The sequence below is a fragment of the Mixophyes fleayi genome, chromosome 1 (genome assembly GCF_038048845.1).
Source record: "Mixophyes fleayi isolate aMixFle1 chromosome 1, aMixFle1.hap1, whole genome shotgun sequence".
Lineage (NCBI taxonomy): Eukaryota > Metazoa > Chordata > Amphibia > Anura > Limnodynastidae > Mixophyes > Mixophyes fleayi.
In genome coordinates this window covers 170,259,032-170,286,915 of record NC_134402.1, presented here as the reverse complement: position 1 = coordinate 170,286,915, position 27,884 = coordinate 170,259,032, and the positions used below count along the sequence as shown (strand labels likewise).

General features: G+C 39.5%; 2 protein-coding genes across 4 annotated transcripts; one reads left to right on the top strand and one right to left on the bottom strand.

Moving 5' to 3' along the window:
• The first annotated feature begins 33 nt into the window (after positions 1-33).
• On the top strand, positions 34-27,213 carry GTF2E2 (general transcription factor IIE subunit 2). 3 transcript variants are annotated; one of them, XM_075203778.1, is made up of 8 exons: positions 34-160; positions 3,286-3,443; positions 15,048-15,139; positions 16,860-16,967; positions 18,263-18,445; positions 22,589-22,682; positions 25,743-25,858; positions 26,585-27,213. In XM_075203778.1, exons 2-8 carry the CDS (start codon positions 3,290-3,292, stop codon positions 26,702-26,704), a joined length of 867 nt encoding a protein of 288 aa, XP_075059879.1. In that variant the 5' UTR covers positions 34-160; positions 3,286-3,289; the 3' UTR covers positions 26,705-27,213. The 3 variants fall into 3 exon arrangements, with proteins under 3 accessions (XP_075059879.1, XP_075059862.1, XP_075059871.1); XM_075203761.1 differs by lacking the exon at positions 34-160 and adding an exon at positions 169-334; XM_075203770.1 differs by lacking the exon at positions 34-160 and adding an exon at positions 169-362.
• Positions 7,178-13,843, bottom strand: SMIM18 (small integral membrane protein 18). Its single transcript, XM_075203741.1, has 2 exons — positions 13,740-13,843; positions 7,178-8,182 (listed from the first exon to the last, which is right to left on the bottom strand). Exons 1-2 carry the CDS (start codon positions 13,816-13,818, stop codon positions 7,866-7,868), a joined length of 396 nt encoding a protein of 131 aa, XP_075059842.1. The 5' UTR covers positions 13,819-13,843; the 3' UTR covers positions 7,178-7,865.
• Positions 27,214-27,884: the final 671 nt, after the last annotated feature.

Genomic DNA, 27,884 nt, shown 5'->3' with positions numbered 1-27,884 from the left:
CTGTGTACCATGTGACTACAGCAGTCACATGACCTGGTGATGTCAGAAGGTCCTTTCGATGAAGGGGATCTAGCCATTGCCTAAAAGAAAGGCTGTGAGCTGATTGGCCGCGCCGAGTCCGGTCGGTTGTTGAGAGTTCCTCGTCGCGCGTTGTGGAACTGTGTGAGTGTAATTCATTGTCCGCGTTCTATAGAACCATTGTGAGGTGATCGATGACATGTTCCATCATACACTCTCTCAGCCAGGAGCAGCAGTACCTCTAGCTCCCCGTACGGGTACAGTCTAGGTACAGGTGGTGCTTGGTCGTGGTTTTAAAAAGCGAGGAGGAAAAACGGTAGGATCAGCTGGTTGTTTTGATACAGGTGATTCACGATGCCCTATGCTTCCATGTCAGTGCAGGAGATCACCATCTTTTTTTTTAATAGCTTCCAATAACAATTTAATAAAAGTATATAGTGTTAATTTCAATACTAATAACATCCATTGAAGTGCTGTGTAGTTTTCTGTAAAGTGTCTATCCTGGCCAGTAGGCTGCCCCCCCCCCTGTGTGTGCCAGTAGGCTGCCCCCCCCTGTGTGTGCCAGTAGGCTGCCCCCCCCTGTGTGTGCCAGTAGGCTGCCCCCCCCCTGTGTGTGCCAGTAGGCTGCCCCCCCCTGTGTGTGCCAGTAGGCTGCCCCCCCCTGTGTGTGCCAGTAGGCTGCCCCCCCCTGTGTGTGCCAGTAGGCTGCCCCCCCCTGTGTGTGCCAGTAGGCTGCCCCCCCCTGTGTGTGCCAGTAGGCTGCCCCCCCCTGTGTGTGCCAGTAGGCTGCCCCCCCCTGTGTGTGCCAGTAGGCTGCCCCCCCCTGTGTGTGCCAGTAGGCTGCCCCCCCTGTGTGTGCCAGTAGGCTGCCCCCCCCCCTGTGTGTGCCAGTAGGCTGCCCCCCCCCTGTGTGTGCCAGTAGGCTGCCCCCCCCTGTGTGTGCCAGTAGGCTGCCCCCCCCTGTGTGTGCCAGTAGGCTGCCCCCCCCTGTGTGTGCCAGTAGGCTGCCCCCCCCTGTGTGTGCCAGTAGGCTGCCCCCCCCTGTGTGTGCCAGTAGGCTGCCCCCCCCCCTGTGTGTGCCAGTAGGCTGCCCCCCCCTGTGTGTGCCAGTAGGCTGCCCCCCCCCCTGTGTGTGCCAGTAGGCTGCCCCCCCCTGTGTGTGCCAGTAGGCTGCCCCCCCCTGTGTGTGCCAGTAGGCTGCCCCCCCCCCGTGTGTGCCAGTAGGCTGCCCCCCCCTGTGTGTGCCAGTAGGCTGCCCCCCCCTGTGTGTGCCAGTAGGCTGCCCCCCCCCCTGTGTGTGCCAGTAGGCTGCCCCCCCCCCCCTGTGTGTGCCAGTAGGCTGCCCCCCCCTGTGTGTGCCAGTAGGCTGCCCCCCTCCACCCGTGTGTGCCAGTAGCCTGCCCCCCCCTGTGTGTGCCAGTAGGCTGCCCCCCTCCACCCGTGTGTGCCAGTAGGCTGCCCCGCTAATTTGTGTTCCATGAGTTGTGCCATTACCAACACAACCTGTTGACTTTTAACACTGACAACCAGAAGAACTGAATTAAAAAAATTAGTAATCCCAGATTGACATTTCAATTTGGGTAACTTGACTGCAGCATGAGGCATGTATACATGCTACCAACCTGTGTAAGTGCTCTCCATGGTCAGATAAGGACAGGGAAACTAATTTTAAACTCTGCCGTGGACCTCTCTCTCTAAGTGGATAATGTCTACTCCCTGTCTTGCTGATGTATTTGGTTTTCCAAGGCAAATTAATTAATCCTGAATTGGCTAGAGCAGATCATAATGGAATCATTAATTATAATTAATTGGATAGGTAAAAATAATGACAATCCATTTTCCATGTTTCTTCTTCTAGTTACTTTTTTATGCAAGTTGGTGTTGGCAAACAAAATATTTTCTTTTAGTGTTGTTTGTTTTTAGTCTAATTTTTTTTTTAGCGGTGCCCACTCACTGCCACCTTAAATATGCTATTGGTGGTTGGACGCAATTTAAAACATGTAAGACAAAAAAAAAAATGGAAGCTTATAATGTTTTTGGCTAAAGGGAGAAATGTTCTGACAGAAAGTTAGTTTTTATGACTCCTGCACAGTGTACTATTTGTCGGCGTCCATTGCAGGCAAACCGTTTGTAAATGACTACTAAAATGTGACTGCCAAGTAGATCATTGATCTCTGTGACAGCTCGCTCTTGCCTTGTAAGTGGACCTATTGGCAAAGCTCCCTATTTTACTCTTACTAAAACTGTATAGGCATCATGGAGTAATTTCATGAGAATAAGTTGAAGTATAATTTGCAGCTAATATTTTGTTATGTTTTGTTAGAGTGCACTCTCCCTATTGTGTTCTATTACATCAGTTTATTCATATTTAGTTGTGCAGGAAGCCATATCATGCTATTTACATTGCAAATTAATAGGGATGCATATGTCTTGTATTTCACTTGGCATGGATGACCTCATGTTATAATATTTCTGTGAATATAGATGGCTGCACCATGACTACAAGAGGAAGCTGAAAGACATATGGGAAGTATTCTTCCTAGCACCTCTTTCCATAGGGCTCCATCCGGCTGTGTTTACTTGCCACTCGGCTCTTGGAGCACAACAGAGTCCTATTATAAAAAAACCATTGTTTCTCCTATTAGAACAGACACTATGTGAGCACTACAGAGTGTGTTACACCACTAATCACCAGTCTGACCAGGTGTGGGAACTAACCTCCAACATTTTTTAATATTATTGCAAAGTATTACAACTGCCCCCACCCAGCTGCTTCTTAATGCCACCCAGCTGGCAAAGTTTTCTGAGGAGAACACTGATGGGGACATTTATGTAATATGGTACAGAGGAAAAGATTGGGTGTTGCCCATAGCAACCAAGACACAACTGGGTTGAAGCTTGTGAAGCTTCCCATGTAATCATATCAACTGTGACAGGTAGTGCCGCAAGACAGGGGTCACATCTTTGCTGAAGAAGCTTGTTGAATGTGATAACATTTTCCGCATTGTGTCTAATATAGCACAGAAGGTCCAAGTTTTTATATATTTTTTATTTTTTCTTGTTTTCTCCACTCTCTAAAATGGGTGACATAGCAAAATACCTTCTAAAAAGTCAAGTGGATTTGTGTTATATATATATATATATATATATATATATATATATATATATATATATATATATATATATATTTGTTTTTAATCATTTTTAAACCTGTACTATATAAAACAAAAAAAATAATAATATTCTTGAAACTATCTTTGTATACAGCACCATGGATCCCGCTCTCCTGAGAGATCGGGAGCTTTTTAAGAAGCGAGCTTTGAACACCCCTGCTGTGGAAAAACGTTCTGCTGCGTCAGAGTCTAATAAGAAGAAAAAAGCTAAATTTGATGTTGGTGGGACATCTGGTTCCAAGCAGAGCTCAGGTTAGTGTTTCGTTGATTATGACTGAATGTGAAATATCCTTGAGAGGGGATGATGTTATGCTAATTGTGAGCACACTGCTCTTCTCTGCCAGCCCCCTCTGCTCCATTTCAGTGCTTCTCGTTGCTGTAGTTTGCGGAAGAGGAGCACATATGCAACATTGACTGCAACTATCATGTGGACTGGACTGTTAGCATGGGAGCTGGGTCGATTGTACTTAACAAAAGATAACCAGTTCCCACTGTTAAGGGTTATCTTTACAACCTCTCTTCCAGGACACAACCTCCGTAATATTTCCTGCCTCTTTGGTGGGGTACAGTGGAGTTACGCTTATTTATGAAGCCCCTTTTCAATTTCCTTTAGATTCATTACACTGTTTTGTTTACAGAGTTGGTTTTGGTGAAGATGTAAATGGGGTTTGTCTGATTGTTTGATATACCAAATGTGGACAAAATATGTGTAAAACAGCCTGCCGTAACAAGGTAATCTCTGATAGGACTAGTCCTAATTACTATACATATGAAAAGTATTTTATAGATATCTGTGTAGAAAATGAGGTGTTGCCCTTTGACAATCTAACAAATATTTTTTTAAAATGTACTACAAAATTTACAATAATAGCAAAAGTTTGATTGGCTGCTATGGGCAACGCCACATACATGGAACATTTTTTTCATAAATGTCCACCATTGTATGTATGGTATACGTGCATGGATCTGGACCTCACCTGCCTGTCTTTGTCTAGAGAGGAATGTTACCAGATGCTATAATCCTAAGAGTGACATTGGTAATGTATGTCAGGCTGCCTAAGGAGGTGGAGATTAGACGCAAAGCTGTTAAACTCACCTCTTAGTGCTATAGCATGTGCCACCTATCTATTTTGTAATGTCGCAGGCAATAGTAGAGGTTTATAGACTTGTGCGTTTCTGACACCATTCATCTCGGCAGGCTATGATTATGACTACCAAAGAAATGTCACACATTTAGGGCTTTTTGGCTTTCCTTGAAGCGTAAGAGCAGGCATGGCAGGGAAGTAGCAGTATTCACAAAGGAACAATAATGACTATACTTGGGTCAGTTAGCTCTGCATTCACTGAAAGAAAAATAGCTTCAGCAAGTATGTACTGTATGCTATAAGTTTAAAATTGAGACCAGTAGTTCTAAAAACATAGGTCCAACATGCAACCCATAATGGAACCAAATTTGTGCTCCTTAGACTAAAAATGGGGAAATTCAGGTCAACACTCTTAGATTGGTTAATAATTTGAAAGAAATCAGAGTTGGTCCATTGTTATTTGTAAAAACAAATTTGGGGGCATTGTAGACTAATATTCACAATGCATCTTCCGTCCATGAATAATATAACGCACCTGATAGGGGATAGTATGTGTTTAATCCCTGAAAAATCAGTGAATCCTTTATAACTGGGAATGATTGTTGCTACCATGGCTGTGACTTTGAACGTGGTTGATAGTAACAGTGGGTATGGTTATGTAGACATCAACCACAGACGTCTCTGCAGTGGTGTGATAAAAGACTGTAACATAAACTATTTCTTGCAGTGCAGTGCTTTCACCCAAGGTGGCTGCATATAGAGGCAGATGGTATATCTGAAAAAATGAAGGAGAATAATAAATCAAATGAATAAAGAATTTAAATGAGTAAGATGGGGTATACACTGAATGTGATAACATGCTGTAAGTGCAGAGTGAGGGGAGACGGAGGAGGGGGCAGAGTGAGGGGAGACGGAGGAGGGGGCAGAGTGTGGGGAGACGGAGGAGGGGGCAGAGTGTGGGGAGACGGAGGAGGGGGCAGAGTGTGGGGAGACGGAGGAGGGGGCAGAGTGTGGGGAGACGGAGGAGGGGGCAGAGTGTGGGGAGACGGAGGAGGGGGCAGAGTGTGGGGAGACGGAGGAGGGGGCAGAGTGTGGGGAGACGGAGGAGGGGGCAGAGTGTGGGGAGACGGAGGAGGGGGCAGAGTGTGGGGAGACGGAGGAGGGGGCAGAGTGTGGGGAGACGGAGGAGGGGGCAGAGTGTGGGGAGACGGAGGAGGGGGCAGAGTGTGGGGAGACGGAGGAGGGGGCAGAGTGTGGGGAGACGGAGGAGGGGGCAGAGTGTGGGGAGACGGAGGAGGGGGCAGAGTGTGGGGAGACGGAGGAGGGGGCAGAGTGTGGGGAGACGGAGGAGGGGGCAGAGTGTGGGGAGACGGAGGAGGGGGCAGAGTGTGGGGAGACGGAGGAGGGGGCAGAGTGTGGGGAGACGGAGGAGGGGGCAGAGTGAGGGGAGACGGAGGAGGGGGCAGAGTGTGGGGAGACGGAGGAGTGGGCAGAGTGTGGGGAGACGGTGGAGGGGGCAGAGTGTGGGGAGACGGAGGAGTGGGCAGAGTGTGGGGAGACGGTGGAGGGGGCAGAGTGTGGGGAGACAGAGGAGGGGGCAGAAATATAATTGAAAAAAATATTCTTTTCCCTTGGAATTATGTGTATTATTTTTGCATACAACTAAATAAGTATTTCTGTCCTAATCTAAATACTTCTTACGTTTTTTTGACCCAAATACTTATAAAACGGGACTGCTCGGTAATTATTTTGGAGGGGTGCCTTGAAAAAATTATGGAGACTAAGGGTGCCGAGAACTGCAAAAGTTTGGGAACCACTGGTATAAGTGAATGTTAATGCAAATACAGCCTGGATTGTGCCAGCAACTAATGTGCTGTGAATGCAAACTTACACTCATTCTCATCTCATTATTTTTCAATATTGTGCACTTCATAAAGCTAGATTAGATAGTTGAAAACAAATACTTTGTTGATCACATTAAACATTCGCTTGGATCGAGCGATGGTTCTGCTTTGGGTGCTGTAACTGTATAGCGGGATCACACATTTGATTACAGATTTGTTAAACACTTTTTCTTTTAAATATGATTGTAAGAAGTGCCAGCCTAAACAGATGTATGCACTCACATATTTAGCATTTTCATTCTTCATTTTGATAGCGACAACTTATTCTGCGGGGTTGTACAATTCCATTTTTTATTGGAATATTACAGAACTGCAAAATACAACAACAAATAATATATTTATATTTTTTTTAATATACAAAGTCATAACATTGTAATCCACACTTATAACTTCCATGTGATTATTATTTAATTGTAGTTAGTTTCACCAGTAGCTGTTTGCACTACATGTCCCAGATTTGTCATGCAAATTGTTATCAGAATTAAACAATTTGTACTGAGTACATCCTTGAAATGAGGCTATATTAAAGAACAGTTCCTGTAGCTCAATTGGTTTGTTCCTGTTGAACACAATGTAATTGGCAAAAAGCAATTCAATTTAAATATCTGGTTTCTTTTAAGCTATATAAATGTCTTGAAATTCACATTAAAAAGTACCAACAGTCAAAGTGCCACAGGTCATAATTTATGACCTAATTGTTGGGAAAGTGAAATGCCTGCATACCTGCAAATAAGTTGGAATACGTTTTTCTGGATATACTTTTATTCTACATAGCACAGTGTATCTACTTCTACTAAAAGTAATTGTCTCCATCTATTTTAAGCAAAATTGAAAAGCATATTAAAGTGATGCAGTATGCTTCTTGATTCTTTTCTGCTCCGGTTGCGTGCACTGGCTATGAAAATATATATATATATATATATATATATATATATATATATATATATATATATATATATATATATATATAATAATGTGTGTGTATTTGATTGTGCATTTAATTTATCAAATCAATGTATGATAGAATAGGGTAAATGGCTTTTATTTTGTGCTTCTACTGACACTGCAAACATTTTTTGTTTGTTTTTGATTCTGGCTGTTATTTTTACAACACTGCTTGTCTGTTACATGTACTAATGGTTAGAGATGTTACTGCTTAGTTATTGATATGGAAACATGTTCTGCATACTAGAAATTACATTGATATGTATTTAACAGTGTACAGCAATTATTCAGATAGGCCTGAAGTTATTTCTGTTTTTAGCAGACCCTGTACTACAGCCGGGTTGTTTTTGTAACAGGAATTGGATTGCTACTGTCACAAATTACATATATAGGTTTCAATATTTCCATGGTTTTTGAAAAGCGTTTTTTTTTTTTTTTTGTTTTTTTTTTCTTTCCACAAAAATGAACACCATATCGAATAACCTGTCTAAACAGGATTTTAATAATTGCAGAGGTGATGTTTTAAGTTCCACAATGATGATTTAGCTTGCAACAAAGCTAGGAATAGTCAATGGTAAGACCACTTGGGAGAATGTTCAACCAGTTCACGTGGAAGAGTTGAATATAGAGGGGGTGGCCCAAGGAGAAAAGTACTCTACAGTAAGCAGGAAGAAGGATTACATCTGCTCACGGATTGTCCTCTGACATGATTGACAGGCCATCTTGTGCTGCTTCTGACACTACACCACTTCAGTTTTCCGCTTCTTCATGCTGCTCATTAGAGCTCTGACGGGGTTTGGCTCATTTTCTAGGTCTTTTACGGTCTTGTGTTTGGCACAGCAACAGCAGTCTAGCATTTCATAGAGGAAAGCCAGCAGTACCAGAGACAGCACTGTCAGGATAAACAACACCAGGATAACGAAACAGGCCGTGTTCCAGCCATCATGAAATGGGTAAATTTTCTGGACTTGGAACCCAACCTGCTGCTGGATCAAGTTTGTTTCGTTCTTCCAAGAACCAAGAGATGACATATTGACAAAGGTTCCCCAGAGAGTATCTGCAAGAAAAAGGAAGACCAATATTAATTTCCAGTTCACAAAGTCATGACACCGGTACTGAATGTGAGCAAATCTACCATTCTTCTGTGGGGTTTACAGTTAACTAGAATCCTCCACTTGTCTGTAACCACTGTGAAAAAAGTAAAATCTTTACATTCTATATGGAGAGACTTATGGGTGCTCATATCCCCATTACCTGTCTGGAGCAGTTGAGAGCGGCTTCTTCCTTTTACTTCTGGGTTACAACCACAGTGCAATAAAATTTAGTTTTAATTCAAGTCCTGATTTCCATAGCTGGTTCCTTCAATATCAATTTTGTTAGTCATTGAATGTTGGTATCCTCTGAATTCACACACTTGTTGGAGAAAGGACAAATTGCTTTCCTGCTTTCCATTTAAACTACGCATGATCTCTTTCTCAAGGCCACTGGTGCCCCAATATCTAAATTTTTTTAGAAATAAATAGGGCTATGTATACGGTTTTGTGAAATGACCGTTGCTCCACAAGATAAGTTTGTGTATAACTTTACACTAAAAAGTTTTCCAATGTATGAATTTATGGCTGTGAAGGACAAAATAAACTTAAATCTTGTTTTTGCAGCTGCCCTAATTTGCTCCAGAAAGTTATAATACCAGGACATGTTGGCAGCTGGAATATTGCCATTACTATGTCTGCACTAACTAATATTTCTCAGAAATGACGTTTAAGACACAACCTGCTCACCCTGATGTCTAGGCTCCACAAGCCAATTTAAATCGTTGCATCATTGGGGACTTCAGGTTGTTATGACAAATTGTACTTTTCTTGTAATGTATGCACTATTGTCAATGTACAGTAACTAAAACCTACAGCTAGCAACACATGGCCTTACAATGTGTACTACTGCTGGTTCATAAGGGCTGTTAGTCTTAAAACATACTACATTCTTGATATTTAATCAGTATGCCACTGACACTAAAGATCAACCAAATGGAAACATTTCATATGCATTCTTAATATAATGGCTATACATTCCTCGAAGCTCACAGGGTTACAGACTGGAATCCATCATTAAAATAACTGTATGCTGTAAATTTAAGCATTGTGTTACAAGTAACTGGATTAAAATGGGCCTGACCATTACACATTAAATAGAAATGAAGCAATATTTAAGTGTGTGGTTTATTTCACATACCACTCTTTACAGCATATAGAGGCAGGAGCCATTGATTGGCACTGTGTCCCTCCCAAGTAATGGCATACTGAACAAACCCTGCCAGTCTCTGAAGCCATATACTGTTGCTGTTGAGTCTCTGTTACTCCTATGCCACACTGTTAAGGTTTTTCATTTTATGTGTTTGTCTCTCAATTGCTGCCCTAAACTGTTCTCATCTTAGTTGATAAAGACTGTTCTACTCTTTGAACCACATTTTCCTGTGTGCAAAATTTGAGAAAACGGTCATTGTCCTCCATGGGGGGCGAGAACCATCGTCAAAGTGGGGTAAATAAATCTGTACGGTCTTAGATGCTGTAACCAAGTAATATCCTATATTTACCTGGTCCTGCATACCCAAAGCTGCATATACATGGGCATTGTATTACATTAATTGCACAAAATCCCGTGCACCAGTGACTCATGAAATAAATAAGAGCCACATCATTCTTCCTCTTGGCTGCCAAAGCCACTAAACGGGGAGATGCACACTAATACTATCCTATTAATCTATGGGTATCAGGAGTGTTAATGTCTAAGTAAATTAAAATTATGTGAAACCATTTTGAATCATTAATTACTTATAAAGCCTCTTAAGCAATGCTTTTTTGAGAAATAAAAAAAGTATATTCTTTTTGCAACGACTGCTCTATCCCTTCTCATAATTAGTGGTGCTCGCGGGCTTTTAATTGGATGGATCACTGAATTGTGTGTGTGTGTGTGTTTTGTTTTTTTGGGGTGTTGTGTTTTTTTTATCCTACGTATAATTATTTGTACATTGCGATACATTTTAGAGCTTTCAGGCTAAGTGCTTTGAATTTTCAGCTTGTTCTCGAAAATGAAGTTTGTTTTCATTAATTGTGCTTGTAACTGCAAGCTATGGTCTTGCATGTCATTTTTTAAAGAGTGCTGTAACGTTGTGTTTTTTTGTTTTTTTTAAGCTAAACCGCAACTTCTTGCTTAACAGCAATAACATCTCTGAACTTAACATTACCTTCAGAGATTAATTATTTAGGGGCCTAGCAGACATCTTAATCACCCATGTTCTTACATAACAGCATTGTATTACACCGTACCTTCGCTTGTAACTCATTATTTTCCCTAGTGCATGTTCCTCAGATCATTGAACCTTGTTCTGCTTTGTCTGTTGCCACTAAATTTGCCATTTCATATTTAATGCAGATTTTTATTTTTCATACAACTGCATGTCCAGGTAAGGGACACTTTTTGGAGTAATTCCTATAAAATACTTAAAATGTAATTTTCAAACTGCAAAATATGTGGATGCACAACACTTTTTTCTGTGTGTGCCTAATTTTCTGGCTTAATCATGCAAAATAGCACATTGACATTCTGATTACTGGAACTGCCCTGTGAAAGCATTCTGGAAGATCTTGGGGATCTGGCTGGAAATTGAAATTAGAAAATCATTTAACTACAACCCCCCCCCCCCCTTCTCTTTAAAATACTGTTCTATATAGTCATTTATTAATTATATTAATGAGTACAGTGTAGTAGGCTATCACTATTGGCACCATTATTATTAATACGGCTGTAAAATCCATATAGGTGTGAAAAAGCTGTCCGATACGGTTCCACTGCTATCCATGTATCAGAATGAAGAACCAAAACTAAAAACTGGTTCAGGTTTTGTAATAAAATATAAATAACAATATAAACCGGTGCTCCGGTTTCCTCCCACATTCCAAAAACATACTAGTAGGTCAATTGGCTACTTTCAAATTGACTCTAGTCTCTGTCTGTCTGTCTGTCTATGTGTGTGTTAGGGAATTTAGACTGTAAGCTCCAATGGGGCAGGGACTGATGTGAGTGAGTTCTCTGTAAAGCGCTGCGGAATCAGTGGCGCTATATATATAGCTGCTGATGATGATGATAAAGTGAATATCTGGTAATTTTTCAATACAAGTATCAATATTCACTATGTTTTGTATACAGTGTCATGTCAGTCCAAAGCAGTGCTGTTTTTCTAGCATCCTTTTTGAGTCTTTGCAAGCATTACTATATCACAGTGTTTTCTATAGCTCCATTAGGCAGCAATAATGCATGTTATTTCCATTGGGCCTCCAGAGAATAAAGCTGATATGTTGGATTCTTGTCAGTGCTATACTCAGAAAGCGTTCCATGCACTGCCCTCTAAAATAGGAAACATGTGGTAAATTTGTTTTCAGAGCATGGACTAGAAAATCAAAGCAAAGAACTGTCTCCCTGCCCTCCCATCCCCCACCCATGTTACTTGCCCCTTGGGGCAGAATGATTTTTACTTGTCACAGGAATGCTGCCCATACAGATGCAGGAGGCAATGTGACAGAGACGGTTAATTAACATATATAATTGCCCTACTTAATAGCAGAACAGTCACTGGAGACACTGTGTATAAAGATGGTTTGCCAGAAAGAGACAATATCATGAATGGATTTTGTAATATTTTTCCTAAGTAAAGTGCATTTGAATATAAAATATGGTCCTTTTTAATGTTAAAAAATAAAAAAAATGTTTTTTTTATATTTGCTGTGTGTGCAGGTCCATTGTGCTTCATAGTCTTGCATAACCATTAGGTCTCACCTTCTGGCAATATAATATGATTTACGCTATATAAATAAACAGTAATAATAATTCTGGTGTCCTGATCCATTCGTTTAGTTAGCCTGGCTTAGACTACCTTGGGTATAGATGGCCTAAAAGTTTTTCTCCCCCGCAAAAGTATCTGCACAAAATGGATAACAAAAATTTTCTACTTTAAGCTATGTTTAAACATAAATATGCCTTATGCACAGTTTTGGGGATAAGCAACCTAAAATGAAAAAAAAAACAAAAAAAAAAAACACAGTATGTTACCATGAGCAAAATGTCATTTCAATTTGGCTATGTGATGATCATACCCAAAACTGTGATAAGAAGACATAACACTTAGGCTGGGTCCGTCTATGAAATGCCTGGCGAAATTTATTAGTTGGATACAAAGTGGACTAAATTGCATCTCCAAGTATAATTGTTTGAATGCATTATTTGGATGACCCTATCCAGTGATTTTTAATTATTTATTTCCTTGATGGTGCTGTTTTATTCAACATTGCTAACTGTGTTAAATAGTATATTGATCTGAATCTAGATGCACACAGACTTGGTGAGGCATCAGGGCTTACATTAGCCCTAGAATGTTGTACACTATGAAATGCTTATGTCATGTATATGCCATAACTGACTAATAAATAATTTGATAATACAAACAAGGCTCTTCAAATCACATGCAGAAGTCATGAAATAACAGAGTAATATTAACTAAACACACTAATCTTGAGTTGACAAAGATACAAAATTTAAAGAACAGGAAAATATACATTCAAATGCATACAGCTCTTAGCTTAAGGTTTTCTATATATATATATATATATATATATATATATATATATATATTCTTTCATACTAATACATTTATGTCCTTCTTCCAATTAATCTTTTTGATGGTACTTTCACATCTAAGAGTTGACTAATCCTCACTGCTGTTCCACATTGTAAGGCCTGGTGTAACAACAAACCATGGTGTATGACAGTGTAACTTTCTGTTGGTAGTGGTACCTTGTCTAAGATCGTGCCCCATATGTTCCATGTTATGACTCGGGAAGAAGCATTTTTCAGAGGTTTCCTCTGTAATACCCTGCCCATTTGATAAGACCCTACCATTAGGCTCACTGGGGAGTGTGGATACAATAGCAATTTGTCAACGTCAAAGTGATACATAACCTGCTATAGTACAACATCACATAGGATTTAAGGACATAGAATAGTCTCCCTTGTCTGCCAGGTATATATCTGTATCTACCATTGATTGGTTTTATTCGCTGACCCACCTTACAAACCATATATTTTTGTGCTTTGCAGTGTGCATGTAGTTTTAAATACAGACTGTCAGTGATATAACAACCTTTACATGTGATGGCTTAGAGATGCTATCAACAACCAAAAAGCAACCAGTCTAAATAGAAGACCTAAATGTAATTACAAGCTGTATCATGTTGTATGTGGAAATCTAAAACCTCATCAGTGCTGCAAATCCGCTGTCAGCTGAGGGAGATCTTTCAGTCCTCTATTTTATACATCTCTATTGCATGTATGATGAACTCTAAAGCCTGCATATGTTGAGATGTTTGAATGCCTGACTGAACGGGGCGTGAGCCATGCTGGGGAAGAAAGGGTCATCATTCCGACTGCAAGCTACATATTTCATTTACCCTTCTCCACAACACAGTCACACTGCAGCCAAGGGAACAGGCTGCTAAAGATTTTAACCAGAATTGTGGCAATGGCAGAAATGCAAAGATGTGTATTTCTTTTCATCAACCTACCTCCTTGTATGAGAAGCTTCCAGGGTCTGTTGTCTGGATTGCTCAGCACAGTGTAGCTGAGACAGAGCTTGTCTACCATTGGACAGTGCAGAATGCAGCTAGCAGACTGTTACATAGCCTCATTAGCATCCCATCCCTCCACCCAGAGAGCAGGGAAGCTTGCTGTGTCTGTGCTGCTTTTCTGGGGGGTTGTGGTTTCTACTCGACCCCCTTTTAAATTATGCTTGGTTAACTTGTGTACAGGGAGAACTGGGCTTCAGATTTTTAGTACATATGTATTCTTGTGTCATTTATTTTATAAAACAAATAGATTTATAAAAAATGAAGGGTTCATTCAGTATTTTGTGGTTTGTCTACTAGTCTGTGTATTCAAATAGTCTCCAAGTTACTTTTGGCTATTTTGTTTAGGGTTTATTGACATGCATGACAGAATATTGTAATTTTAAATATTTAATTTAAAATACAATGTTCCCATTGACCAAACTAGAGAAGCTCAGATCTAACATTCCTAAATGATATTTTTACAGTTTTGTTAAGAGTGGATGTCATTTATGATGAACACTAGATGCTCGTTTTAAAACGACTTGGATTTGACAGCCTAAAAGTAGGATATTGCTTTGAAGTGCTTTCCACTGCATCCCATTAAACCTATAGGATGAGACCTGGGGGTATATTTACTAAACTGCAGGTTTGAAAAAGGGTAGATGTTGTCTATAGCAACCAATCAGATGCTAGCTGTCATTATGTAAAATGTACTAAATAAATAACTAGAATCTGATTGCTTGCTATAGGTAACATTTCCACTTTTTCAAACTCTGTTTAGTAAATATACCCCCTGATTTCATCTCGCTCTGAGTTAGTGTAAAGATAAATTGCTTTTGCAAAGTGTAAAGGGCTTTGTGCCCCATCACATGGAAAGAAATGCCCTTTTAAAACGTGTCCTCTCATACCCCTTTCTCTTCAGTAATCTCGCTCCACAAAATGTAAACTTGTTTTTGCATTGCAAAACTGGTTGCACTGTTGTGTCTGAGCCATAATTTGGTGTTTTATAAATGCACATGAAATATATGCAAATTCGGCCTCCCCAAATGTTGCAGAACACTTTTTAGTTTGCAGAGTCTGCTCCCAAGTGCAGAAATGTGACTGGTACCTTGATGTGTTATAGACTTCCTTCCAAACAATATGCTTAAAGACAAAAGTAGAACATGGCTTAAAGAAAATTTAGTGTTTATGGTTTATGTCCAAAATGCTCTATAAATTAGAATTCAATATTTTTCTGGTGATTTAAACTTAGTATTTCTTTGGCAGATGGCAGCAATGGGTCATTTAACCTAAAGAGCCTTTCTGGGAGTTCTAACTACAAGTTTGGGGTTCTAGCGAAAATCGTCAACTACATGAAGGTAAATATATATAATATATTTTTGTAATTTATATGATGGGCTCATCCCATTTTTTTCAAATCTGCTTTTGTTTTAGATTTGATCACACATTAGTATTTTAAGCCAGCCAGAAAAATTTGCTTTCACATGGAAAATTAAGATAGTCAGGAAGCAATTTTTAATTGGTTATGTTTACTTCTTCATTTTAAAAACCCTTTTCTAAAAGGAAGTTATTACGGGGGATGATCAGAAAACATATAAAATATTCACACTCCTGAACGGCCTCCTCATGGCAAAGGCCTCTTGGTATTTTTGCTATGCATCCATTTGCTGGGCATCTATGGTAAATGTTTAGGCACTATCTGTGGCTGGATGGGCTTACTTCACCGCCCGGTATGTTGGGGGAAGAAGGATGAAAGGCTGTTCTTCCTGCACAGTTTATCTGGGTTTCTTTCTCAGTCAATAATGGACTGTTATTGACCACTCCTACTTGTGTCACTTTGCCAACTGCGCAGTAGTTGTAAGAGAATCTTGCTGCAACCACTGGGCTCCTTTGTGGTGCCTAGATCCGCTCACTTCTGGGGTAGCTGGTATAGCTGCTACACCGCCTCTTTGCTGTGGGTTGTCTGGTACCTCCTGACTGCTTACTATTTATCAGGATAGCGGGAAGACCATTGACATGGACGCTGGGTTCAACACAGGACAGCTGGGAAACAGATTAAAGTGTAAGCTGTTAACTGTTAGTTACAGGATACAGCAGACAAAAGGCGTTAGACAGAATCTTCAAGCAGTGATGTTCATTTGCTCAAGGGGTCCTTGGAAGGATCATTACACATTAGTTGGCGGTACTAGTGGTCATCCACAAGTACAGATGGTATCGTGCAGTTAAAATACGAAATACAGCTCCTATATACCGTTTTAAAACACATGTTGGCAGGGGGTAACCCAGCCCTTCTCCTAGCTGGCACCACAAAGTCTGAGATAATACATCAGATATTTAGCATCAGTATGTAATATATTCTCTAGTCTTGATCAGTGATATTCTCACATTAATCAGTGATTTCCTAAATTACTTGCTGGTTGCATTATTAATGTAGTTCGTCTATCTTTTTGACAAGACAGGATAAAAGGTAACAACCCCCTGCTGTGTATTTAGGCTCACTCACAGATGAAAATAGCTTAATTAGCATGGGATTTCCTTTCTTCAGACAGTTCCCGAAACAAATTACCTCTAACATATGCCTACTGCACCAGAAATCAATACATTTCTAATACAAAAATCAGTACATTTGCAATGATATACAGTTCTGTGCAAAAGTTTTAGACAGGTGTGGGAAAAAATGCTGCAAAGTAAGAATGCTTTCAAAACTGGAAGTGTTAAAAATAAACTACTATCAATTAACAGAATGCAAAGTGAATGAACAGAAGAGAATTCTAAATCAAATCAATATTTGTGTGTCTATTTTGTATATGTATATGCAGCTTTGTTTGAATACAGCAATAAGCTCCCTTCTGGATACTATTAATTTCACATTTCATAGTATCCAATGCAGAGGGCACAGCAGATGTGTGCAATAAGCAATATTTCATGATGTAAAAAGATAACTGAAAAAGAATGCAATTTATATCAGTGATTTGCCGGATGCAGTGTACAAAGTTAATTAACAGTTATCTCATGGTGGAGAAATGGCTCCAAATTTTGAGATGTCATTTTGTAATTTTAAGATGTCCATTTTTGCAGACACGACACCAGCGAGGTGACACACATCCACTGTCATTGGAGGAAATCTTGGATGAAACACAACACCTTGACATTGGGATTAAACAGAAACAATGGCTCATGTCTGAGGTAAGGGTCCAGCCTAATGCCAATTATTACATTTACTGCCGATCGGTCACAGGAAATGTAATCAAATGTTTATATCGCAGTAGAAAACTAAACTGAGAACTGTGGTCTAGATATTATTCATCGTTCGTTTCTTAATATGAAGTAATTGCCTGCAAGCAAAATACTAATGACTCTTCTGATCTAGTTAGGAATGTTTTTGCTCAAAGTTGTATTATGTCTGTACATATTAGGCGTTTCATATAAAAAAAAACACATCTCTTGTCTTACAATTTAGAAAATCAGACCTAATTAAATGCAGATTTTATCATTTTTATTCAAAATAAATTGTATTAAATTACATTTGCATATTTGAATAACTTTTTTGCTTTTAGAAAACCTGTTCTTTGAAGAAGCTTTTGTGTGTTGGAAACGCCTGTGTATCTGACTGTAAATGTTTCCATACTGGATGAATTATGTTATGTGAAATCTGCAGGCGTAGACCACTCGCCCCTCTTTGTGCAGGAAGAACCTTGGGTTCTCCTCTCTTGTGCACTGACTTGGAAACCACATTCTTGATCTGTAGATGTCATTATGAGCTGCTTGTTGGAAGAGACTTATTCTCTTATTTGCTACTGCTTTCTGGTGACCTTTAGATGCACATGCCAACTCCATTTAGATTTTTACAAACATCTAGAGTATTTTTGAGATCTTAAAACCTATAAATTATCTGCTTTGTGCCAGTTATGTTTCATTGTTTTTGCTTTGTATTAAAAGTTTATCTTCTCTCAATCCAGTACATCTTCCCTCTGGAAATCCCACTATTTACACATACTGTGTGTATAGATGGATCCTAAGCACACTCCTTTTACATACCAATTCATTATAGCTAATATAGTACACAACATTACTATGTCAGTGCTATTAATATGCCTGTATTCTCATCACGTTTTACCAGTTTTTGTATATCTCTTCCACTCAGACTATTGGATTTTGTCGATTAGAGGTATCTGTCAATCCTTCTGGATTTTCACACACCGATAGACCGCTCCCTCATTATACCACCATCTCAGACCACTGACCATAATTGCCATTTTTAGGATCATGTTAGCCCTACAACTATAGATCTTCTAATGACATCTTCAAATGTTTCCTGAGCAGTGATTTGAGCTTTAGCTATCTCTATTAAGAATCTCTCGTGTCATTTTTTATTATTTGTATTCATCAGGCAGAATATAATGAAAAGAGTCACTGGTGCTAATAATTACTAAAATTGCAAATTTTGCGTTGTCTTTTTAATTTCTTTTCTATTCTCTTAGGCTCTGGTTAACAACCCTAAAATTGAAATCAGTGATGGTAGATATGCTTTCAAGCCCAAGTATAACTTAAAAGACAAGAAGGCGCTTCTGAGGCTGCTGGACAAGCATGATCAGAGAGGACTAGGGGGCATCTTGCTGGAAGACATAGAAGAAGGCCTTCCCAACGCACAGAAAGCTATTAAGGTATCTACACCCTCTCGGTTGCCATTTCATTTTCACACAATGAGTGATGACTTTCTGACCAGTGTTTCTTTTATTACCCTTATATACGTTCGCCATTCTATGCTTTCATCGCATATTCTCTTTATAAATTATTGATGATACAGACACTGTTGTAATCCCACACAGGTGCTTGTAGTGCTGTGCCATACTTCTATACATGTAACATCCTGGTGGGATCAGGGGAGCTTTGACGTGTTAAAGTGTAGAACAGCATTGAAGCGGTTGGGAGAGGTTCCAGGGAAATGTTTGTGTGAGCATAATTTTCCTTTTGAAAGCAGTGCGGAAATACATTTTGTGTATTGGTTGTTACACAGGGGCAGTTATGTTACTAACTCAAACTCCTGCAGTCCCAGCTTTTTGACTTGTATCAGATCCCATTAGGACACAATTCTAAAGAGGTGGCTGGAGCTTTAGCAGTCTGTGGTGGGTATAGGTATGAGATATACATTATATTTTCAAGACCGTGCAGTGGAAAGTATGTATTTTACCTCCCCTGGTTCATATTTGAACTTGCAAGCTATGGAAATGGGGTGTACGGTGCAATTGTTCATTTTGGGAGTGTTCTGCAAAATGTGACACATAGTGCAGGGGGTTTATAAATTTGTCTTCCAGTTATTAGTGTTTTTCTTTTGGGGATGGGGTTCAATGTATATTATCCTAGGTTGTTTTTTTGCATGCAAAGGGGGGTATTCAATTGTTTCTTTTAATGCGCTAAAACAAAAAAAAACGAGCGCTCGAAAAAAACTTCATATTATACGGTAATTTTGCGCGCGTAAACAGTTAATACGGTACTTACTCGCTGCCAGCGGGCTGAATTTCAGCTCGCTGCTCAGGGAGCTGCGAGATGAAATTTAGCGAGTAATTACCGTATTAACGGTAATATTTTTAGAGCGCTCGTTTTTTTTTGTTTTAGCGCGTTAAAATACACAATTGAATACGCCCCTGTGTTTTTCAGCATTCATAAATAAATGCACTATAGAAAAGGGAAAGTTCTATATAATTTGGTGTTTAGCTTGTTTTCGTATTAAAGCGAGGAGCAGAGAGGATGCCAGGTGAGTGAGGAGAGGAGCATGGGGACAGGATCCAAGGGGCGAGGGATATTTTTTTTTTTTTTTTTTTTTTTGTTGTTTTTTAATTTAACAAATACACACAGGAAACTTTGTTTTGCAGTAGCCTGCCAGTGCAAGCCACACTTGTATGTGGACAGAGACTGTAGCTTGCTTGGCGGTGTGAAATGGTTATAGATTGGTGATAAAGGTGACTGCACTATTTCCGTGCTTTAGAATAGCTGATACTTTACAGTGTACTCTATAAGAGTAGGTGAAACAGCACTGCGGATAGCAGGAAGCCTCCATTACAAGTAGTAGCAAATATGGTGCACTGGAGAGAAATGCAACCATAATAACTCCATATTCTGAGACAAAAATCACCTGTACATGGATGTTTTGCCGTGGGCACTAAGTTAGTATATAGCTCTTCTTCTATTATTGCTGCTCTACCCTCTTAAATTCTGTCTCTGACCTCTGCCTCAATTCATCTTTCTTTACCTCCTCCCATGCTCGCCTCCAAGCCTTCTGCCTCTAATCTTTGGAACTCCCTATCCCAAACCTTCAATCCTTCAAACGCTCAGTCAAAACTTACCTTTTCAAGCTTTCCTATCCTCCCACGTCCTAACCATTCTATCCGTCACCACCTCTTCCTCGCGTGCAATCTCAATCTTTTCCCAGTTGGTCCTTCTGCCTCTCACCACTCCTCCCTCTAGAATGAAAGCTCTCGCGGGCAGGGTCCTCTCTACCTATTGTCTCCCGTCTGTGCACTGTCTGACTCCTTCATATGTCCTGTTGTGTCTTTTGCTGCACTCTGTGTCAGTCCCCTTAGCATTACTCACACTCATCTGTGCTACTTATATGTATTACCCCATCTATTTATTAATTGCTTCTGTATCCAACACTATGGAATCTGTGGTGCCTTATAAATAAATAGTTATGACAATAATAATTCCTTAAGGGATACAACTATATAAATATAGATCAGAAAATGGCGTAATTATGGCCTTCAATTTAAAGTGCATTTCATTCCTTTCTTTTTAACTGCTTTACCCTAATTAATAGTGATTTAGAAAATCATGAATCCTTCTGCTGGCTAATTCATATTTGTCAGCACTGACCATTAACTTTATTTGATGAAGCAATGTAATTCAAGTGCAGACCATGTCTTCAGTATGGTCAGTCTGTCTGGTCATTTTAGATAATTCTAAATGATCTAAATCTGATATGATCAGGCAAATAGGAAGTTATCAATACCTGTAAAGCGCTATAGAATCTGCTGGTGCTATATAAATAAATGATGATGATGAGTGATCCCATTAGAAAATATATTGAAAATTTTAAGTGTACGTATTTGGTTAGTTTTACATCTGTGCAGTCACGATATCTAACTCTTCAATGACACATCGCTCGGGCCATGGGTCTCATTCTGACTAGGACAGTATCTGTGTAATTTGTATGCTCTCCCTGTATTTTGCATGAGTTTCCGTCCACAGTCCTTAAACGTGCTGTTAGGTTAATGTTAGTGTGTGGTAATTAGTTTAGCGTGTAATCTCCACTGTGACAGCAGGGACTGATGCAAATCATCACATTTATTTACTGTAAAGTACTGCGTAATATGTGCAGTATAAATTTAATAACTTGGCCCTATCTGCTTGGGGCCACATTGTGCACAGATCCGATTGTTCATTTAACAGGCCAACAATCTTACTGTATCTGCGTGTGGTCTGGCTCCCTACAAGCTTTGTAATGACTGCATCGTGGGAGGGTGACAGTGAAATCCCAGACTTTATCTCTTTGTATTACATTGGTAACGATTAAACTAGTTTGTTAAAATCTCCTTTAAAATGTGCTCTATTTTCACCTAAAGGCAGCAGAAATGATCTATTGTAAGACCTGGAAGAGAATAGGCGGTGGTCACTTGTATTAGTACTGCAGCTTTATATGAGACGAAGGACATAGTGGCGCTTGGCATTGCCTTAAAATTCTAGGAATATCTTCAATAAAAATGTTTTGAAAAAAAACAAAATGCCCAGAACACCACATGTCATATACAATCATGTCTGATATGCAGTGATTACAGACTGCTTGCACTAGCAATCCAAGAGGTCAGTGGAGCACACTCAATTCAGCTGCAGTAAACTTTAAAGTAGACAGAGCTATCGACGAACCACAATGCAACTTACACTCCCAACAGCAAGTGCAAATGCTAGTGGGTATGGGGTTATTGTAACCACGTGGACAAAGTCCCATATATGTTACCTAGCATTAAAAATACTGATTAAAGCATTTGTTTTGATGCCATAAAGGACATTATAAGCATGCTCTGTTACACCTGAGTTCTACTGTGACATGTCCGGGAAAGACTCATTTATTTTAGACGTTTCCTTTTCTGCTACACACTTATTTTTATTTCAACTTCTATTAACCCTTTCATCGGTAAACATTCTTATTCTGTATTAAAGTGTCTTTTCTTTAAAATAATGAATTGAAAGTAAAGATGAACAGTCTGTCTCCTCATCTTGTTATTTCCTTTGGTAAGTTAGGTGATGAGCCTGATGTCTCATGCAGTAATTTAATGCTTAAGAGCTGGCTCAGTGTTCATCAGCACTCGGTCACTGCCATGGTGACCTATTTCAGCAGAGCGAGAGCGATTCTTCTTAGGAACTTTTCTAGCATTCATGCACTGCCATGTGACGTCACCCAAAGGGAAACCGTCTGTATGCGAGAGAGCAGACTTCAGAGTTCTCATGTACGTTCTCCTGTGCGTCACAGCTCGGTCAGGAGGTTGCTAATCAGTTACTTGCCCCTGCCCTTCTTATTGCTTCTGTACCCACGGACTGGAAAACTCAAGAGCGCATGTGGTGGAACCCATGAACTATGTAAGGTCTATGTCTGTAGGCATTTTATCTTAAAATATAATATTCATGTGATGTATTCTATTTACAGTACTAAAAATATGATCTGTTGTCCATTAAATAGTGTTTGAGGGATGCCAGTAATAAAATGTCACCTTTTTGTCTATTTTTTTTTTAATATCTACTTTATTTCCCACAAGGCACTGGGAGACCAGATTGTTTTTGTGACAAGACCTGACAAAAAGAAGATCCTTTTCTACAATGACAAAAGCTGCCAATTTACAGTAGATGAAGGTAAGGGCGTCGTCCATCCTCTCCCAATAAGATCCTTAAGTAAAAACTACACACACACAATGACATAGAGGACACAAATTAAATTCTAACACCTAAGTGGGTTCAAAAGTCATACTTTGTTATTGTCTAAAAAATAAAATTAGATATAGGACCTATTCAGCTTTACATTAAATAACTAAGAGCCTATAAAGAAACAAGGATGCACAACATTATTTTAAATGTGCCTTACATGTGCATGTAGTGTTGGGATGTGGAGTATAATATATTCAGTATGCTGAGCGGTCTATAAAATCTAACCTTTTTATAGCTACAATACCCTGACTGTTTTATTTGCACCATGCCATGTATGATTCCCTTAACACATTTCATATCCTATATACATTCCAATATCAAGGGCAAACAATGTAACATAAATACAAATGTACATATTTATAAATGGCTTGGGGCTTCTGCAGAATTAGTAGTACGCCAGTTTGCATAACCATCTTGAATAAGATTTTCCTGCAAATGACTTGAAAGTGGGAGCAGGTATGCACCATTGCAGATTTGAGTGGCTCTGCCACTCATGCCAGTGGGTCGGGGCTTCTAAGGTAGGCAGAGGCGAGTACAGTACAGGACATGTTCATGTAATTACAAGCAGATGTAGACCAGGAAAAGGACTCCTATACTCCTGAGAAAGCAATCCAAACATCAGATGGTGATTATGATGTCTCCAGCACTAGCGAACCATCTGTGATTGGCTGTGTACGATTGCACTGCTGATGCTGATTGGTACTTTTGTCTTTGTTGCTCTGACATTTATTATGCTTTTATGTACGTGTGTAAGCAAAACATGGGGAGTTGTTTCTGCTATATTAAAGAGTATTTCTTTAAGGTGTATTGATGCCAAATAGCAAATGCGTTTGTTGCACATAATACACATGGATAAAAATATGGGGGCAAGTGAGTCGTAAGTGTGTGTGTGACGTGTGCCGGGCATAGTCTAGGCTCACATCCTACTGGTACTGAGCTGCACAGATCTTGAGATGTGTGCAGTTCAACATATGGGCATAAGTACATTATTCTTATGTCTGGCTTTTTTTAGCATAAATTGTGCCCGTCTTGCGACCAAATCTGCATTAGGCCCTTAGTCACTATGACTATAGTGCTTTAATGTATTTGCAGCTGGTAAAAATAATGTCTTTGTCCACTGGGTGGCAGCAGATGCCTCACGATATTCTTCTTTCCTCATTTGGATGTTGCAGAATTGATATATAAATGATAGTTTAGAATGAATATTTATTTTTGCTATGGTTTAATTTTCTTAAAAATACTAATGTGTATTAAATAGCAATGTTATTAAAACAATATAAATATTATAAGTAATTTTTTATTCCTGTGCTATATTAATCTATACATTTTTTTTTTTAAATCTAACCCATACTTTATACCTTAACTCAGTGGTTCCCAAACTTTTTCAGTTCGCGGGACCCTTAGAGTTTTTTTTTTTTTTTCAAAGGCACCCCTCCAAAATAATTACCGAGCAGTACCATAGTTGGGTCAAAATAACGTAATAAGTTTTAGGTCAGGACAGAAATACTTAGTTGTTTGCAAAAATAATACACATAAATCCAAGGGAAAAGAATAATTATATTTCTGTCAAAGAATAATTTACAGCTAATATTAGGAGGAATAAGATCAAACAATATAAAACATGTATCATTGCACTGTGCCCCCCCTTCACGCTCGCACTGTGTGCCCCCCCCATTGCTGTTTCCTATCACCATTTTCCCTTCGTTTCTTCACTTGCCATACTTGGCCTTCTTTCCTCTGTTTCGTCTGTCTTCTCTTTTTTGTCTTCTTGCCAATCCGGTGACATCTGGGACCAAGCATCCTCCTCTCTACTGCCACGTCTCCATGAATATGACGGGCGTGATGACGTCACGCCCGACATTCATTGAGAAGTGAGGAGAATGCTGGGTGCTGGAAGCCGCTGGATTGGTAAGTGGGGTTTTTTTTGTTTTGTTTTTTTTCCTGGCCACGGCACCCCTGTGACAGCGCAGTGGCACCCCTGGGAGCCACGGCGCACACTTTGGGAACCGCTGCCTTAACTCATGACTGGGAAATTGTAGGATCACTTGTTCTGCTTTAGTGAAGAGTATTTCACAGATAACCTTTGAAATTTTGCACCAAAGTTACCATTGCATAAAATGTATTGTTGAGGCCTAATGACTGTACAAGGGCAACATTCCTGGAAAGTGTGAGCATCATGGAGCTGTCATTTTTGTATAGCACTTGGCTGCATATACAAAATGAAGAGTACTGATCAATTATACCAGGGTTGTGGTTACAACAGTTTTAGTTTCCTGTTGCTCATCTCCTCCCTTAACTAAGGCCTGGAATACCAGGAATACCATCTCAAAGCAGCGTCTGGCACTATTTACTCTCCCTTCATTCCTAAACAGCAGCGTAGCACATAGACTGTCAACACGCATAGCTCACAATTCATAACTATGCCAACTGCTTCACCTACCATGTGTTGTGTGCGCTCTAGCAGATACTGGATTGTCAACAACTCTGACCTGAGCTGCCACATCGTCCACGTTATTTTATTGTTCGAGTCCAGCAATTGTGATCATGTCCTTGTTCTTCCTTTAGGTACTGACTCCATATGTGCAGATTCCTGTACAAAACCTCTTGCACTACATTGCAATGGCCACCACAAGTAGATTGGAAAATTGTTTCTTAAATGTAATGTTCTAATGCTATATACATATAAGTAGATGGGCAGACGGAATAACGCAAAACCTTTAACAAATAAAATCAATTATTTACTTAAAATATACAACGTTTAGCCTTTATCACATGTCGACATGCAAAAATTGCAAGTATAGAAATTTCCTGGGAAAGAGGAGCAATATTCTTATTTTGCCAAATACAAGTAGCAAAGCCAAGTGGCTGATACATAGCTGCAAAGCAGGTCCAAGGGTTGCTCTATATATTCAGTGCATCCATCACAGATAGGATTATAGAATATAGTGACCTATGACACTGGTGTAATCTGCTGTTTTATGGACTTAGAATTTCAGAAGCTGTGGAGGAGTGTCCCAGTAGACTCCATGGATGATGAGAAGATTGAGGAGTATCTGAAGAGACAGGGCATTTCCTCCATGCAGGAATCGGGACCAAAGAAACCGGTAGGTCTTGAGCTATGTAAGATATGTGCTATCAATAAAATCATCAAAACTGTCTCTCTTGGCTATTAACATTATTATTGTCCATAAATGATAAAACACATCCTTCACCTTATCCATTAATGTGTCAAATACAAATACCAATGTTGGAAATCATTACATTCGAGAAGCCAGGCTTGTGTACAAAGGTGGAGGATCAACCAAGGCTACAAATCACACATGAGTCACATTACTGGGACAGTTAAACTAATTACTAAACAGTCCGGATTTTAGTCCTTGTGTTTGGAAGAAAAAAAAAAAAAAAAGTTATTCCAGTATTATGTGTAAGTGCAGATTCTTTTGTAATTGCAATGACGGTGACCATAATAGAATAAAGTGTCATACTGTGTGACTATAGATGTGTCTTCAGCCAAATTCCCATTCATTACACAGTATGTTGTTCTTTAATAAATTGTTCTTGAGCAATCAAAATCCGAAGTAAGTGCCCTGAATGGAAAATCAGGTCAACCGGTTCCTCCCATCACTAAAACACGTGTGGCACCAAATTGCTCACAGATCTGGTTGTTCAGCTATATAGTTTAAGTTGCACAGTGTGTGGATGGACCTGTTTAATAGTGAGAGCTGGTCAGTGAGTTGTATGTTGATAATATATAGCCAAGTTACTTCTAAATGCTCACAGACTGCTTATTCCATGACATATGTGTCTGAGAAATCTCCTTATGTTTTTAGGTACCAGTGCATAAGAGGAAGAAGTCGATGTCACAGAAGAAGCGGAGATTTAAGACTCACAATGACCACTTGGCGGGTGTACTGAAAGATTACACAGATGTTACTCCTGGCAAACAATAGAAGTGGTACAGTCATCAGGAGTGAGGATGTTTACAGAGGAACTAGGAACGTAGGCTTTCCTTCGCTCTCATTGCCTTGGAGACTTAGTGTGTCTTAATCATTCGGACCCTCCAGTTCATTTATACAGTCAAGTGTTACCTTTCCAGGTGTCGGAGACAATTTGAATCCTGTCTTATGATCTGGTTAAGTATTAAAGTACTGAATTACAGTCACAAGGCTGACATGAGATTAGTTCTTTCTTGTGAGGCAGCACATGGCTGAACCTGACCACGAGTGCTGTTCCTTGCAAATTCTGGTGCTCGCGTAGATACAGCAGGAATTGAGCAGACAAGTTTTGTCTTTACTGTAAATAGTGGTTAAGCAATTTTCGGGGAGAAATTTTTGTTTTTTCTCTTGTTGGAACTTTTCATAACATCTGAATTCCCCCTAAAAATATTTTATATGCAAAACTGCAATGTCTATTTACCTTTTTCTTTAATAAAAATAAAAACTATTTAATTTCCAGCGTCCTGGTGAGTTGGAATAATGCAATCATTCTATCAATTTGTGTATCAACTGTGTGTGAGACAAATATTTGAATATGTTTGTGTGTGAGAGGGGGAGTGTATATTATATATTTCTCCCTACTATAAAGGTATCAGAAGTGTTTAACGACCATATAAAATATATACAGAATATGACGATCAGAGCTTATAATATATAGTAATTTTCAGTATGGGGTACAGTATATTGTTGCTTATTGCTGCTGACTGATACAGAAAGGCAGTGACTGACACTACATTTATAATGGAGTGATGAATGAAGCAGAGAAGCTAAAGCTGCCCTACTAGTAGGTTTGTGAAATTCAGCTGCAGCTTTAAACAAAGTGTAAAATATTGTGAAATATTTATTATCTTTGGCATGGATGAGGTATGTCCTAAAATGAACACCATACATAATGTCACCCTCTATCACCAGTCATCAAGGATAAGGATGTTATGTAAAATTGTTTATTGTAGTATTCGTACTGCTCAGGTATTGGATGGACTCTCACTTGTCATTACTTTGGTTACTGCGCTGCTGATCCTAAATTACAGCTTTCATGACCGACCTGAACATGAAGACATGGTGCAGCAAAGTCATAGCCCAGAAATAGCCATAAAGCAGGTATAGGATAATGATGAGCAGAACATATTATGTT

What these genes read in the sequence shown, in the direction of transcription:
- SMIM18 (XM_075203741.1), bottom strand. Translation starts at nt 13,818, where the DNA reads ATGGTAGACAAGCTCTGTCTCAGCTACACTGTGCTGAGCAATCCAGAC. An exon ending in GAAGCTTCTCATACAAGGAG is followed by an intron (nt 8,183 to 13,739) that starts GTAGGTTGATGA and finishes TTTTTCTTGCAG; the next exon opens with ATACTCTCTGGGGAACCTTT.
- GTF2E2 (XM_075203778.1), top strand. Translation starts at nt 3,290, where the DNA reads ATGGATCCCGCTCTCCTGAGAGATCGGGAGCTTTTTAAGAAGCGAGCT. An exon ending in AAATCGTCAACTACATGAAG is followed by an intron (nt 15,140 to 16,859) that starts GTAAATATATAT and finishes CCATTTTTGCAG; the next exon opens with ACACGACACCAGCGAGGTGA. An exon ending in AACAATGGCTCATGTCTGAG is followed by an intron (nt 16,968 to 18,262) that starts GTAAGGGTCCAG and finishes CTATTCTCTTAG; the next exon opens with GCTCTGGTTAACAACCCTAA.